Source organism: Astatotilapia calliptera, chromosome 23, assembly GCF_900246225.1.
Source record: "Astatotilapia calliptera chromosome 23, fAstCal1.2, whole genome shotgun sequence".
NCBI lineage: Eukaryota > Metazoa > Chordata > Actinopteri > Cichliformes > Cichlidae > Astatotilapia > Astatotilapia calliptera.
The window spans coordinates 41,056,690-41,071,728 of record NC_039323.1 but is presented as its reverse complement, the minus strand read 5'-3'; the positions used below and the strand labels follow the sequence as shown (position 1 = coordinate 41,071,728).

At 41.1% G+C, this 15,039-nt stretch overlaps 1 protein-coding gene across 2 annotated transcripts in view; it reads right to left on the bottom strand.

Annotated features, from left to right (window-relative positions):
• The window catches only part of LOC113016380 (transmembrane protein 47-like), a 33,196-nt gene that overhangs the window by 11,680 nt on the left and 6,477 nt on the right, over positions 1 to 15,039 (bottom strand). Inside the window, exons 2-3 of one of the 2 annotated variants that reach the window (XM_026159180.1) lie at positions 5,303 to 5,443; positions 2,525 to 2,752 (exon numbers count right to left, since the gene is read on the bottom strand). In XM_026159180.1, coding sequence (XP_026014965.1) covers positions 2,574 to 2,752; positions 5,303 to 5,443 — 320 coding nt within the window. In that variant the 3' untranslated portion in view covers positions 2,525 to 2,573. Of the gene's footprint in view, positions 1 to 935; positions 2,753 to 5,302; positions 5,444 to 15,039 lie in introns of those variants that run through there. The other variant, XM_026159179.1, reaches the window with a different exon arrangement.

Sequence of the window (15,039 nt, the reverse complement as noted above, 5' to 3'; positions counted from 1 at the left end):
ATCTTTTTACCCAGAAATCTTTCTGGATCCATGGCCCAAAAATACTGATTGGACCCAAATCTGGAGGGCAAAGAAAAATAAGTAAACCTTACATTATTATCACCCTGTTGGGACATAAAAAAAAGATTATCAGATCAGTTTGTCTGTAAAGGGGTAGTGCTTGATATAAAAAACCATCTTGGGTTTTGTTGAAATGTGTCCTAACACCTGTTAACTGTGCCATTTGATATTGGCTAATACTGACATTTTCTTCTCCCGTTTCAGCAGATGCATGTCTGGCTTGTTGGCCAGCAAAAACGTAACACTCCGGATGCAGTGCTGATCCCCGACACTTACTGTAGGCCACGACACGGCAGCACACAGTAATAAACCGATTCCTTGCAATCCAAACGGCTTCTTGTAATCACCAAACCATCTGACATCAGAGTTTGGACATACATGTGTTTCTGGCCTACTTGTGACAATTTGTCTACACTGATTTTATTTACAGATTGTAGAGAGAGTCACAGGGTCAGTAAACCTGATATGGAAATGATGATATTAAGAAAAGTAAGTTTTATTTTTGTTTTGAAAGCAAAAATTGCTTAGGGCCTGTCAAAAATCATCTTTTTGGTTAAAACACACATTTTGATAATGTTAACCATTTATTTCTTAGGTTGCCAGAGCAGCTAGGGATCTCACGTATTTTGAGATTTTATTTAAAAAATACGGACCAATGTCTTTAATCTATCATCTTCCAAAAGATGAAGTAAAAGACTTGATAAATAAAACAATGTGTTGTAGACAGGGCTAGGATTAAATGGTAAATGGCCTGTATTTGTATAGCGCTTTACTCGTCCCTAAGGACCCCAAAGCGCTTTACATATCCAGTCATCCACCCATTCACACACACATTCACACACTGGTGATGGCAGCTACATTGTAGCCACACCCACCCTGGGGCGCACTGACAGAGGCGCCCCGGGGTGATGAATGCAAATTTCTTCAAATTGTTTAATTAGTTCGATATATTGTGCCGCGGTTGTTACTCAAAAAAGTAATGTATTAAACATCACTTGTTAATTTTGTTAAAAGTAATGCAGTATTTTACATAATTCCTCACCACAGAAAGTCATTTGTTACAGTACTTTCATTACTCCATAAAATGACCTGGAATGCATTGTCTCATGATTACCAGTCAACAACACAGTTCCACACACCAACACAAATCCCACTGGGTCAGCATGCACTCAGCTTCATCATCACTGTGGGATCTCGGCTAGCTTTGCAAAACATGTGCTAGCAGTATAAAGTTGTTTCTGCCATTTTACTGTTACACACTTGTCCTTTTGGGCCATAAAAATAAAGGAAATGTCTCCTGTAGACGGCGGACGCACCACCATTTTCCTCGCAAGAAGACAAAAAAATCATGTTTGTTTGATCTTTTTTCCTTTCTATCGGCCCACGATGCAAATGTAATATGTGAATGTGTGTGTGTGTATGAACATAATTAAATTCAAAACACATTCTAATTTTCTCAAACTGCTGCTGTGCATGACAACATGGCCACTGAAAGACTGGAGCTGTGTGTCTCATGTGTGTTGTAGACACTGCCATGAGCCAGATAAGAAGACTAAAGGATGCTCCATATGTCAATGCAAAGAAACGCAGCATGATAGGCAATCGAAATTTAGCCGAGCGCTGTCCCATCTCACACCTCCAATCATGGCTAATCAATGATGACAGCTGCATGTGCAAACCCTGTGGGTTGCCACAGTAACAGACAAGTGGGTTGATAACAGAATATTGAGCAAATGTCTTTAGTTTATTCCACCCTCCTTACCTTCTCCCACAAGACAAATCGATCTGTGTTATGAAAAGTTATGAGGCACAACTCTAGCATCTGCAGCATGTCTCACATCCTTGTGAAAGTTTAAGAGCTTCACAGAACTCTAAAAATAAAATAAAACCGCTCCTAAATAAGCACTTACGATGATGATGATGATGATGATGATCTTGAGGGTTTCTGATGGTTTCTTTACATATAAAGATATGCTGCCTATGCCTGTGTATGTGCATGCGCATCCATGTGTAACTGGCAAAAGTGTCAGTCTGACATCCTGCTTTTCCAAACAGAAAAGTTAATAGACATAATAGCAGTTCTTGCAATTCAGAATGGAGGTATTAACACTGGTAACCTGAGTCCTTTGTTACCGTAGTGTTGTCAGTTCTCCTTAGACTGTATCACGAGCCTTGGGAATAAACCTGTAAGCCCCCTACCTCATCTGTCCCAAGATGCACCATCTAACATGAGGCTTATCAGTCTGAATATCCATTAGAGTCAGCACTGACACTAGTGTTGATTGAGGCAAAAAACTTAAGCTCCAGACCACTAGGTTCACTGTCTGGATGCAAAACTTGTGATAATACAGTTACTGGCTGTCCGATGTGTCCCTTTAAAGTTCTTGGGAATCGAGCTGTTAATAGACACCCACTCCCTCCCCCTTTCCCAGAACATTAGAAATGTTATTCAGTCCCTATGTACCTCTCAGACTCTGAAGATGTGACCAGAGGGTTCCAGACATGAGGTAGCACTAGTAGTATTCCTCATAGTTCTTGGGATTGAGGCAGTAGAGGATTCCCCCACCGAAGGAAAAGATGGTGCCTCCCCAGGCCAGGCCGTAGCCCCAGTTAAATTCATGGTAGATCCTCAAGTTGATACTCTCGATGAACTTGACAGGGTAGAGGACCAAACTGCAGGCCTGGAGTACAACTGGATGCGATATACAGATTTTAGCAAAATTCTACGCATGCATGTAAAGCTGAAAATAAACTGGAATAAAAAAAAAAAAGGTTTATGTCTCAAACTGCACAAATTGACAATTAAATGGATAAAAGTTATATTTAAAATCCCACAAAGAAATTGTTCAAGTGGATATAGCAATTCAATCTTTGTAGCAGACAGTTTTGAACAGAAAACATCGTCTTGTGGATCATTAACATCAGTTAGTAAGTCCTGCTATCACCCAGAGTCAGTCTAAATGTAGCATATCCAATAAAGCCATGCAAAATTTTATCTTTACAATATAAAAATGATCTGAGTTACAGGTCTTTGATGTGCATTGGTGTTGGTTAAAATTTGACAGTATTTCAGTTTTCTTTTTATTTATTTACTTTATTATTATTTTAACGTCCCTCCCTGAGAGGTGGTGGAGGCTTTGTGTGTTTTCTGGGGCTTTTGCCCTTAGAGTCACCCAAGGCAAACTGATCATGGATGAGGGGCAGGACAAATAGTGATTGAGATGACCCCTATGAAAGAAAAAAAAAGTCAATGGAGCAGATTATCCTGCCTGGGATCAGGTTACTCCCTCCTGTGTTATGGCTGTTTTCTGTTGTCTTATGAAAACACTAATTGTACACATCCATGATGTTTCGAGTTGGCTATTTACCCATTAAATTTGACTCTCATCTGGAGAACTTTATGGCACCAGCTAATCTTACTCTTTATCTTTAAAAAATGTAATCCGATCCATTAAATATCATAAAAGCACCTCACAAAACTTGCGACATGGCGTAACCCAGCTCATAACCTTAGCACGTTGGGGCAGCATGCGTAACGTTATAGAGCAGCTGTGGCGTGCGAGACCTCTCGGCGGCCTGGCTGAGCATTTGGAGCCTCGCTACCAAACCGACATTTCATCTCTGAGAAAGTTTACCCAAGTTCATCTCTGAATGTTTGTAAAGCATTCCCACGTTAAGCTTAACAACCGAACAACCGATTTTGAAACCTTCTCCACTGAATAATCAGAACACTGATCAAGTTGGAGTGGGTGTAAAATTGATTTATTTGCAGGTTTTCCCCCAAAACTTGAAAAAATAAACTGATTTAAAAAGCTCAAAATTGGTCATTCTAAATTTTCTTGTATTTAGTCGATATTTAGATTCAATTTTTTTTTTTATGTATGATTGAATCAAACAGTCCAGGCTGCATATTTCAAAAATATGCAAATACGAATACAAGTGGTATAAAATAAACAAGTCTTAAAGAGGTGTGAGTTGTGATCCATTATTCACTGAGAGTCCCTTTATAGTTCACCCAAAACATTCAGCCTCTGTATTGGCTCGTTTAAAACTGCTGTCCGCACCCCATCATGGAAACACCAGTACGAATAACAAGTAGCCACAGATGATTGATCTGTTTTCCAGGTTCTAAAATTATACATCATATAATGATTTTTGATGATTATTTAATTGAAGCATGGATGGTTTAAATTACCAAAACAGTTGTGTTCAAATCCATTGTGAAGAAATGGTAAAAATGCAGTCTTGCAAAAAAACTAATTTGCTTTTACATCTTACAAAACTTACAAAAAAAGTATCAAAATTTGGTTTGATCAAGTATCATTCCTATCAACACATACTTTTAAAGGAATCCTTTGTTACTCACATTGAGGTATTTAAAAAATAAAAAAGCTAGCAATGTCAAATGTTAAAGCAAAATATCTTTGATTATCTTTGAGTACAGCACAAGGTCTAGTGGTACTAGAGGTGCTGCAGCTCATCACAGCACCCTCTGCCAAATACAACAAATAGATAAATCTGTTTAAACACTATTCCTGATGTTATTTGCCTACAAAATGTGTGATTTAGAATGTTGTGTTAAATAATCAAAAATACTATATCCCCCTTTGAAAGCGTCATGTAGAAGTGATGCATTTTGACTCTCACCAGCTAAATGTCCTCACAGACATTTTGAACACCTTGGACATCAGTGCCTCTCGTGACCTAAACTTCTCACCGCAAAGTTACACATGAAGTAATAGGAGCTGCACCCAGATGAAGGTAAAGCTGCCCCCACAAAGATTATCATTATAATTAATCAGTAATTTCAATGTCCTGCCTCTGTTGCAAAAGAGTACTTGTTCAACTTCAATTTTGGCTGTATATCAAGATGAACAGGTTTGTAGAGTTGTGCGACGAGACACAACGCTTCAACACACACATCCATAATGATGTCATATTCCAGTGATTTCATGAGCACTCATTTTTCATTAGTGCTTTGACTGCATTCATAATTACAACAAGTTGCACAGACTCTACAAATCTGTGAACCATCTCTGAATGAATAACACTTTAGTGCTCTCTCCCATTTCTCTGGTACCCACAGTAAGATCTTAAAAAAATGTCTGACAAGCAGCAAATCTAGCGTTGAAAAATCAAGCATTTCATGCCCCAAAATTGAAATTTTCCAATTATTCCTGGAGGTATGTATAGGTATGTACAATAGGTAGGTATATACATCAGTATTCTTGTGTATACTGACCTGCAGCAAAGAGCATGAAGGCAACAGGCGCATAGAACCGCCGTCTCGTGCCAATGCACACAGCAACCAGAGCAACCAAGAATGACATCAGCACCAGGGCTCCACCCCCTAGCAACAGTGCCAGCGTAGCAACCTGCCAGTCTGTAAGGGCAAGGTGGACAAGAAAAGGAGAGAGCGTAAGATGAAAGTAAGTAAAAGAACAGAAAATGCATTCACTGTGTGAGAGTAAAACTATGACCATGCTGTTTATATTGGGGAAAAAAACAATCACAAGTAAATAACTAATGTAAAACTAACACAAAAGCAGTGAGTTCAGTACACTGAGAAGGAGGTAAGCATAAGAGAAAATGGAACTACGACAAAGAGGAAAGGACTAGGAGATGAAAGAAAGGATACTGGGGAAGGACTTTTTATATTATTATACTAATATACAACTATTTTACTATGAAGGTGTCCAAGAATGAGACTAATAGAAAAGAATAACGGAGAGCCGGAAGAGAAGATGGAACTGGAAAACCGATACAGGAAGAAGGAAACAAAGAAGAAATTAGTATAACGTTACAAGGACAGGGGGCAAAATGAAAAGGGTTGCCAGCAGGATGGGAAAAGAGGATAGTGAAAGGAAAAGTGGAGGTGGAATGGGGAGGACCAGGAGATGAGTACAGTGCAAAGGATCTGGGGACCGAGAGGTGGTGAACAATATGAAGACAGAGAGTGCACTTAGTATGTCTAGGCCCACAAAAAGCCCGGACTAAAAAGCTTTGCTGGCAGGTTATCAAAAATCTTCCCATATTTATATGTTGTGGCTTGAACGACACTGAAATAATTCACACACATGCACACACCATATCACTATTATAAACAACACATTATCTTAAACTGATGATTATATTTCTTCCTACTCCACTTCAGACTTAATGATTGTCATTTCATTTAGATTCTGTTTATATTATTTCTTTTTCTTTTTTCCAGACACCGTGGGAGGCATATTTAAACTGGCCTCCATTAAAGCAGCACAAACTATGACTAAGTAAGTAAAACATCTGCAAAAGAAAGGTAAGCATTTTCATTTGGTTGTAAGTTAACCACACTAAGTAAACTACCAGTTTAAAAAAATACTTATGAAAATAAACAATGGGTCTGGTTGTAGCCAGTAACCTTTTGCAAAAATAAACTTGAAACATAGATTTTATAATGTTTTCAGTTTTTTACCAGCTTTAAAAATGGTTATTAGACTGGGGGTCTTCCCCAATAGAGCCAGATTTACTAAATAGGGCAAAAATAGCAAGGGAGTGCAATACCCAAAATAGTGCTATTAAGACTCAAGATATGCCTCATTATTTTCATAATGGGGTTCAAAGTCAACGTTGTCATCCGTCTGTGAAATTTCTGCAACAGAAGCCACAATATATTTAAAGGAACCTGACACAGAAAATGAAAGAGAAGTTTTGTTGGTGTTGCGTGACTTCTTTTGGTCGAATGTTCCAGGTCATTGGAGTTTGCAAAGAAAATCCAGAATTAGGTGTAATAAGTAATAACTGCAATAACTGCCACCATATCATTCTCTTCGCTTTATTTTACACGTTGAAAAAGGAACTACCAAAAATGTATATGCAATGTATATGGAAATAAAACATGAGAAAAAGGAGAAAGAGGGAGGAAAACAAAATAGAATGGGACAATGTGAAAACAGAAAAAGGCTGACGGATCTTGGTGACAACTGTAATTCAGTTTAAAGCAAAAAATAAATATAATATTTATTTTCAGCTTGCAGGATATACAGTGTCATTTTCTGAACACTTACTCGGAGAGCATGTAACACAAGTTTATTATTGCTGTACTGACAGGATTGTACCATCTACAACTGTAAAAGGTTGATTAAAGAAACGCACTTCCAACACCAAATCCAGTGAGTAAATACGGCTGATACAAGGTTATTTTTAATGTTTAAATATCATAGCTTTTATATACTTCAGATTTTTTTTAATATAGTTCTTGATTAAACAGACTGATTTTAGCACACTTACAGTGCATAATTACATAAATTGTAAATGTACAAATTGTTTTCCATATGTACATAATTTAATGTCCTAAAAATTGGACTGGACAATTCTCACGTTTTTTGTTTTTATCATAAATAAGCCCAACCAATATTACATATTTATGTCTCTAAAAGAATGCAACAAACATAAAACCTAAAAAATAAAATGTGTTTTTAAATTTAAAAACAGAAAGCACATTTAATGAAATTAAGACTAGGCTATTGTTAGCAGTTTGTTAAAAAGTGGGAAAATGCACATATAGATATAGATATAAAGATATATGCATGTTATATGTGTGCCACTCTGAAAGCAACTTTGTACCTGTTAGCATTAATGGAGGAGGGATTTGAGTGCATTGGCATGGACCTAATTGGGCCAGTTCACTGGAGTGCATGGGGATATAACTTCACCCAGTATGCCAGATTACCAGTCCAGCCCTGAATACATTTTCCTGGTGGACCAAGGCACTTTTGGGTTAATGGGTCGCCTGCGCATCAGCTGTACAAGCACTGACAGCAGGCCATTCATTCATTTTCATTACTGGCACTGAATTGCCCAGTCAGATCTCTTAATTCAATTGGTCCCTCCCTTACCTTTGATGAGTGCTCATGCACTTTGTAAAAAACGTTTAGTGTGCAAGACGTGGCAAGAAGCTGGAGAGCTGAGAGAAAACATGCTAGCTGAGAGAAAACAAGGTGCCTGCTACACCGTGAACAGTAGTACCAGCAACAACTAGTAACCATGCCTCATTGTCACAGTAGCCTGCTGCTGCTAGCACTAGGTGTGGAGAAGTGAAGAAAAGACGGAGGAAGATGAAATTTACATGGTAAGATAATAGTAAAAAAATGAGAATAACTGTTTACTTTGGCTATGAGCTTCTGCTAATACCTAAAGTGTAGTTCTTAATTATTGTCCCATACTGCAGTGCAAATAAAAAGTAACTGAACAACAACGGCACCGACATAATTAAAACCTGTTTCAATATCAATAGTCAAACAAATGAATATATGCATAATATGTGTACATGATAGCAATAACGGTGGGACGCTTGAACCATTTGCTCTTGTACGTCAGCATCCATCACCAGCAGACTGATGAGATGGTGAAGCCTGAGTAAAACATCTGAGAGCAGAGCTACACACATTAGGAAGGTTATCACGTGAAAATCTTCTCCAGGTCCAGAAAGGTTAGCAGCAACTATACAAAAGAGGGGATAAACTCAGACCATTTTCACAGGGAGATAAAGTGCCTTGTGAACCTTCGTGGTTACATGGCGAGGGGAGGATGTTGGCTATGAAGGGGTGGAGCCACACAAGTATTTCACCTCAGCCTCCTTAAAACATGGAGAGAGGTGGAATCCGTTCCTCTGGTGAGCTTAGCAAAGGATTAAGATGACCTGGGGACTGAAGTGTCAAATTAAACTATTTCATCCTTTTTTCTTTGTGATGACCATCTAGGGCCAGTAGGCTAGGCTGGATGGCTCTCCAATGTAAAGTCGGTTGATGGGGGTATGTGGTGGGGTGTGGTTGGCTCAGCTGAAGGGGAGGGGTGGTGCAACAAGATCAGGGGAGGCTGGCCAGCGCAGTTGCCACTGATTGTCGAATCATGCCTCTACTATTTCATCAGCGCGCTGGGAAAGAGAGGAGAGTTGCACGGGAGCAATTGCAGTGAGCTGGGCAGATGAGAGAAAGAGTGGCTGCAACAGCTAGAAATAAGCACTATAAAGATTCACAGTTAATCACTGCTATGACCATTGTGTGTGTTGTGCTGGGTCAAACAGTAGCCAGACGTGTTACACCCCTCTTCAACAACTTGGTGCTAAGATTTAAAAGGCATTTAGGAAGGACTCTTCTGGCCTGAACACCCTTCGGAGAAAACACAGGTAAGAAACACAATCATTAAAAATTTTCACTCATTAGGGTATAAATTGTTTTTCCTGCCAATTAAGGATAAACATCACACAAACCTTCACAGACACATCACACAAATGTTAAAATTATATTTTCTGTTGGCTTAAACAAACTTACCATACTAATAAGGATTTCTGTTGCTAGATAGACCTTCACCAGTACCAGCTTTGAGACAGCCAACAAGGAAAAAACCCACGAGACAAATTATAGTTTTTGTAAAGGACCAAATATTCATGGTAATTTACATATTCACTGTTACATATTTACAAAAAAAGACAGTTGTTGGAATTAGCATATTCACTGCCTTCTTCTTGCTCTCATTTACACACACACACACACACACACACACACACACACACACACACACACACACACACACACACACACTTCTTAAAGGCAAACACACTGGTGGCTGCCAGTGCTACCCCTCAGCCTCCTAGTAGATGCACTGATGGTATAAATTTGAAAATCCTAGTTGAATTCCTACTGAAGTTATTGCATTCACAAGATTTTCAGAAAACTTGAACTCTGATCTTGATCTTAAGGTTGATCAAGGTCAGAGTTCAGGTCTCAGTTTCAACTGTGAAGTGAAGACTTTGAGCTGCAGGTTTGACAGGAAGAGTTGCTGCAAGAAAGCCATTGCTAAGATGTCAGAATAAGACAAAGAGGTTTGCCTGGGCCATGAAACACTCCCATTGCACTACTGAAGACTCGAAGAAGGTATTATGGACTGATAAATCAAAATTTGAAACCTTCAGTTCAGCACTCAGGATCTTTGTACGCTGTCAAGTAGGCGAAAGGATGGTTTCACAGTATGTGGTATCAACTGTCAAACATGGAGCAGTGGGATGGTCTGCACAGACTTTGACCAAGTGATGAAAACTGATGATCAAAAGGTTCGCCCTGAAACAGCGCTTTTGTATTTGTGCCGAAAAGTTGCCGGAAAATTATTTTCCTGGTGGCTCATTACAACCCAGTGGCTGGTCACATGGGATATATAAAACTCTGAAATGAATAATGGCCCGAATTTATTGGCCAGGCATCCGGGTGGATGTGCACCAATCGTGCTCCAGAGTAGGAATTCTGATGCTGACTGACCAGGGCACATTGTTCATGTCTCACACACTAGAAGAATGGTATAAATTATTGGGCCTTAAATCTGTTTGTACCGGCGTCTACTGCCCTCAAACTGATGGGCTGGTTACACAGATATATCACCTCAACCTCCTAAGAGCATGGAGAGAAGGTGAAACCACTTCTATGGTGAGCTTGGTGAAGGAGAGAGATGAGTTGGGGACAGAGGTGCTAATTCCACCTCCTCCGCTTTCCTCCATTGCGATGACAATCTCACACAAGCCCAGAGAGTGGATGTTGCCACTTTTTAATAGCGTTTTGCGAATGTGTTTTCTCCTGGACAGCTGGGCAGAGCATATGCAGCGGGTCCCGGAGTCCCTGAGGCAGCCGGGGCTTATGGCCAACCCGAAGAAGTATGCGCTTGGACAGAGTGAGGTACAGAATCTGGGGTACCACGTGAAAGGCGGGCAGGTGCGCCCCCACGTGTAGAAGACAACAGGCATCACATCCTGCCTATGTCCTAAGGCCATAAAAGAGGTGAGGTTGTTTTTGGTTATTGCTGCAGTTTCATCCCAAACTTTGTACCTGTCCTGTGCACTGCCTGGATTGATTACAAGAAGGCCTATGACTCAATGCCCCACAGCTGGATACTGGAATGCCTAGAATTGTACAAGATCAACAGGACCCTGAGAGCCTTCATCAGGAACTCAATGGGGATGTGGCGTACAACACTAGAGGCCAACTCCAAGCCCATAGCACAAGTCACCATCAAGTGCGGGATCTACCAAGGAGATGCTCTGTCCCCACTGCTGTTCTGCATAGGCCTGAACCCCCTCAGTGAGATCATTAACAAGACTGGCTACGGATACCGACTACGGAATGGAGCAGTTGTCAGCCACCTCCTGTACATGGATGACATCAAGCTGTATGCCAAGAGTGAACGAGACATCGATTCACTGATCCACACTACCAGGCTATACAGCAATGACATCGGGATGTCGTTCGGACTGGAGAAGTGTAGTCGGATGGTAACAAAGAGAGGGAAGGTAGTCAGAACTGAGGGGATCGAGCTACCAGAAGGCAACATTGCAGACATAGAGGACAGTTACAAGTACCTGGGGATCCCGCAGGCGAATGGGAACCATGAAGAGGCCGCTAGAAAAGCTGCAACCACCAAGTACTTGCAGAGGGTCAGGCAAGTCCTGAGGAGTCAGCTGAGCGGTAAGAACAAGATCCGGGCCATCAACACGTACGCCCTGCCCGTGATCAGGTACCCTGCTGGGGTAATAGGCTGGCCAAAGGAGGAGATAGAAGCCACTGACATAAAGACAAGAAAGCTCCTTACCATGCATGGAGGGTTTCACCCCAAGTCCAGCACCCTGAGGCTGTACGCTAAGCGGAAGGAAGGGGGCCGGGGACTGGTGAGTGTCAGCACCACAGTCCAGGATGAGACAAGGAACATCCAAGAATACATTGGGAAGATGGCCCCAACTGACCGAGTGCTCAGTGAATACCTCCGGCAGCAGAAACCCAAGAAAGAGGGGGACGAGGAACCATCATGGAAGGACAGGCCCCTGCACGGTATGTACCACCAGCAGATAGAGGAGGTGGCTGATATCCAGAAATCCTAATAGTGGCTGGACAAAGCTGGACTGAAAGACAGCACGGAAGTACTAATCATGGCAGCACAAGAACAAGCTCCGAGTACAAGATCCATAGAGGCTGGGGTCTATCACACCAGGCAAGACCCCAGGTGCAGGCTGTGTAAAGATGCCCCAGAGACAATCCAGCACATAACAGCAGGGTGCAAGATGCTAGCAGGCAAGGCATACATGGAACGCCATAACCAGATACAGACGGACAAAATGGTGGTGGCTAACCAACCGGACATAGTGGTGGTAGACAAACAGAAGAAGACGGCCGTAGTGATCGATGTAGCGGTTCCGAATGACAGCAATATCAGGAAGAAGGAACACGAGAAGCTGGAGAAATACCAAGGGCTCAGAGAAGAGCTCGAGAGGATGTGGAGGGTGAAGGTAACGGTGGTCCCCGTGGTAATCGGAGCACTAGGTGCGGTGACTCCCAAGCTAGGCGAGTGGCTCCAGCAGATCCCGGGAACAACATCGGAGATCTCTGTCCAGAAGAGCGCAGTCCTGGGAACAGCTAAGATACTGCGCAGGACCCTCAAGCTCCCAGGCCTCTGGTAGAGGACCCGAGCTTGAAGGATAAACCGCCCGCAGGGGCGTGCTGGGTGTGTGTATAAACTAGCTTGTTACACTCTTACTGCAAGCTAACAAGATAAAACTTTCAAATGTACAAATTATCGTACCATTTTTACACAAAACAAAAGATAATAATTATTTTATCGTCACTCATACTTACAGACATATGTTGTCCAAGGCATAAACATTTTAAGGTCTGTATCAGCTTAGAACAATAACATTTCTGCATCACTTTCTGCCATCTTTGAATTTTTCACGGTCTCATTTTTCCTTTCCCAAAGTAGTCAAACCTATATTACAAAGCAGCCACTAGAGGGAGCTCTAGGGCAGTTTACAACCGTAATAACCAGTTTACCTTATAAAAGGCAGAACAATATATATGAATGAGAGAGCGAGAGGGAGAGAGATTTTAGCCTTCAGCCGCTAGCATTCCTCCACCCCCCCATCTTTGTGTCATTTATGACACCACACAAAGCTCGAGTGTGTTTTCGGACCGTGCAAATGCCTTTTCCTAACATACTCCCAGAGTGTGTGTGTGTGTGTGTGTGTGTGTGTGTGTGTGTGTGTGTGTGTGTGTGTGTGTGTGTGTGTGTGCAGATGTGTTGACTATGGTAGTTGGGGTTTTAGGTGGTGGATTCACTGTCTGTCTGCCATAGAGCTGTATGCCACATCATTTCCCATTCTTCATTCAGCCACTACAAATAGAACAGGCGTCTCTGGGGGGCTCACTGAGAGCAGAGATGGAGCTGAAGAAGGAGAGTGGAAGGGGAAAGAGAGAAGGGTGTGAAGGAAATACTAGAGAAGTTTGACCCACGAGAAAACAGAACAGAGAAATGGAGATGGGAGGGGTGAGGGAAGGGAAGAATGGTAAAACTACAAAGGGGTAATGATTAACATTAGAAATGTATTGCTAAATCCTTTAGGGAGGAAAGGACAGTAATGATGAAGCAAAGGAAAATATAACACAACAAAGAGCCAGACAGCATTTATACAAGGTTTTACGTCTTCACACTGACTTATTGTGAAACAAGACAAATCTGATTTCCAATTAAATCACTACAATTAAGTGACTATAGTAATCTAGGCTCAAGTTCTGCTATTTTGTATACATTAGGTATGTAATTCAGTTCAATTCAATTTTATTTATATAGCGCCAAATCACAACAGCAGTCGCCTAAAGGCGCTTTATATTGGACATGTACAGAGAAAAACCCACCAATCATATGACCCCCTATGAGCAAGCACTTTGGTGACAGTGGGAAGGAAAAACTCCCTTTTAACAGGAAGAAACCTCCAGCAGAACCGCTGATTCTGATGTTTCGGTGTGTCTGCACTTTGTGTTTCTGTCCTTTTTGCGCCGATTCTGAAGCTGTTAGTTTTATCTCTCTCCAAACAATATTGACTGAACCAGCAGCAAAAGAAGATCCAAACTACGCTTCACATAGACATCGTCGTGAATTCCCTCTGACTTTTGCTGTTTTGCTTCCACCAGGATAAAATCACACTTCATGCAGAGCTCGGGGTCTCTCCCTCTCTCTCTCTCTCTCTGTACCTCAAGAACAGTTTCCCGTCTAAAAATCAGTTTTCTGCATTATTTGTTTGCTTATTATGCACAAGTCTTCTGTTGTTTACAGCGCTGTCGGCCGCTGTTTTTTTCCTTTTACTTACTTCTGAAAAGAAAGCCTCATTTCTACCATTCAATAGGCTGCTGAACAAATTTAAACTTTTTAAAATTACGCAAAACTGCAAAACACTTGGCTGTGTCTCTAATAAAGCCTCTGTAACTTTGCTCTGCTTCACTTCAGCAGCATCAGCTAATGTTCATAGGTTGATTACGGTAATGGTTTTCTTTCGTTTTTGATCTACTGCAGAATATTTGTATAAAATCCCAGGCCAGGAAAATCTCCTTCACGTTTTTCTGTGTTTTATCCTCAGCTACACAAAGGCATTTGCTGTGTTGCTTACACCTTTGATAAAGTCTCGCAAATGTCAGCTTTCTTTTTATAGATATATAAAATATGGAAATGTACTGATATGTGATCAGAATTATAATATTTCTGACTGTCTGAGGCAAAATTTCCCCGATTCAAATCGAATCGAATTGAATTGTATTGTGGATCGAATTGATTCGGGACCTTGTGAATCGGAATCGAATCGATTCTAAAAATCAGTGGCGATACCCAGCCCTACTTAAAAGTAGAGATAGTGTCTGTCTCCCGAATCCCAATGAAGGGAAGCCAATACTGGAGAAATCTGCTCTCTCTTTCTAGTCCCTGTCAGGACTCTTGCTGCAGCATTTTGGATTAGCTGAAGGCTTTTCAGTGAGTTTTTAGGACTTCCTGATAATAATGAATTGCAGTCGTCCAGCCTGGAAGTAATAAATGCATGAACTAGTTTTTCAGCGTCACTCTGAGACAGGATATTTCTAACTTTAGAGATGTTGCACAAATGGAAGAAAGAAATGTAAGAAAGTCTTACATATTTGTTAG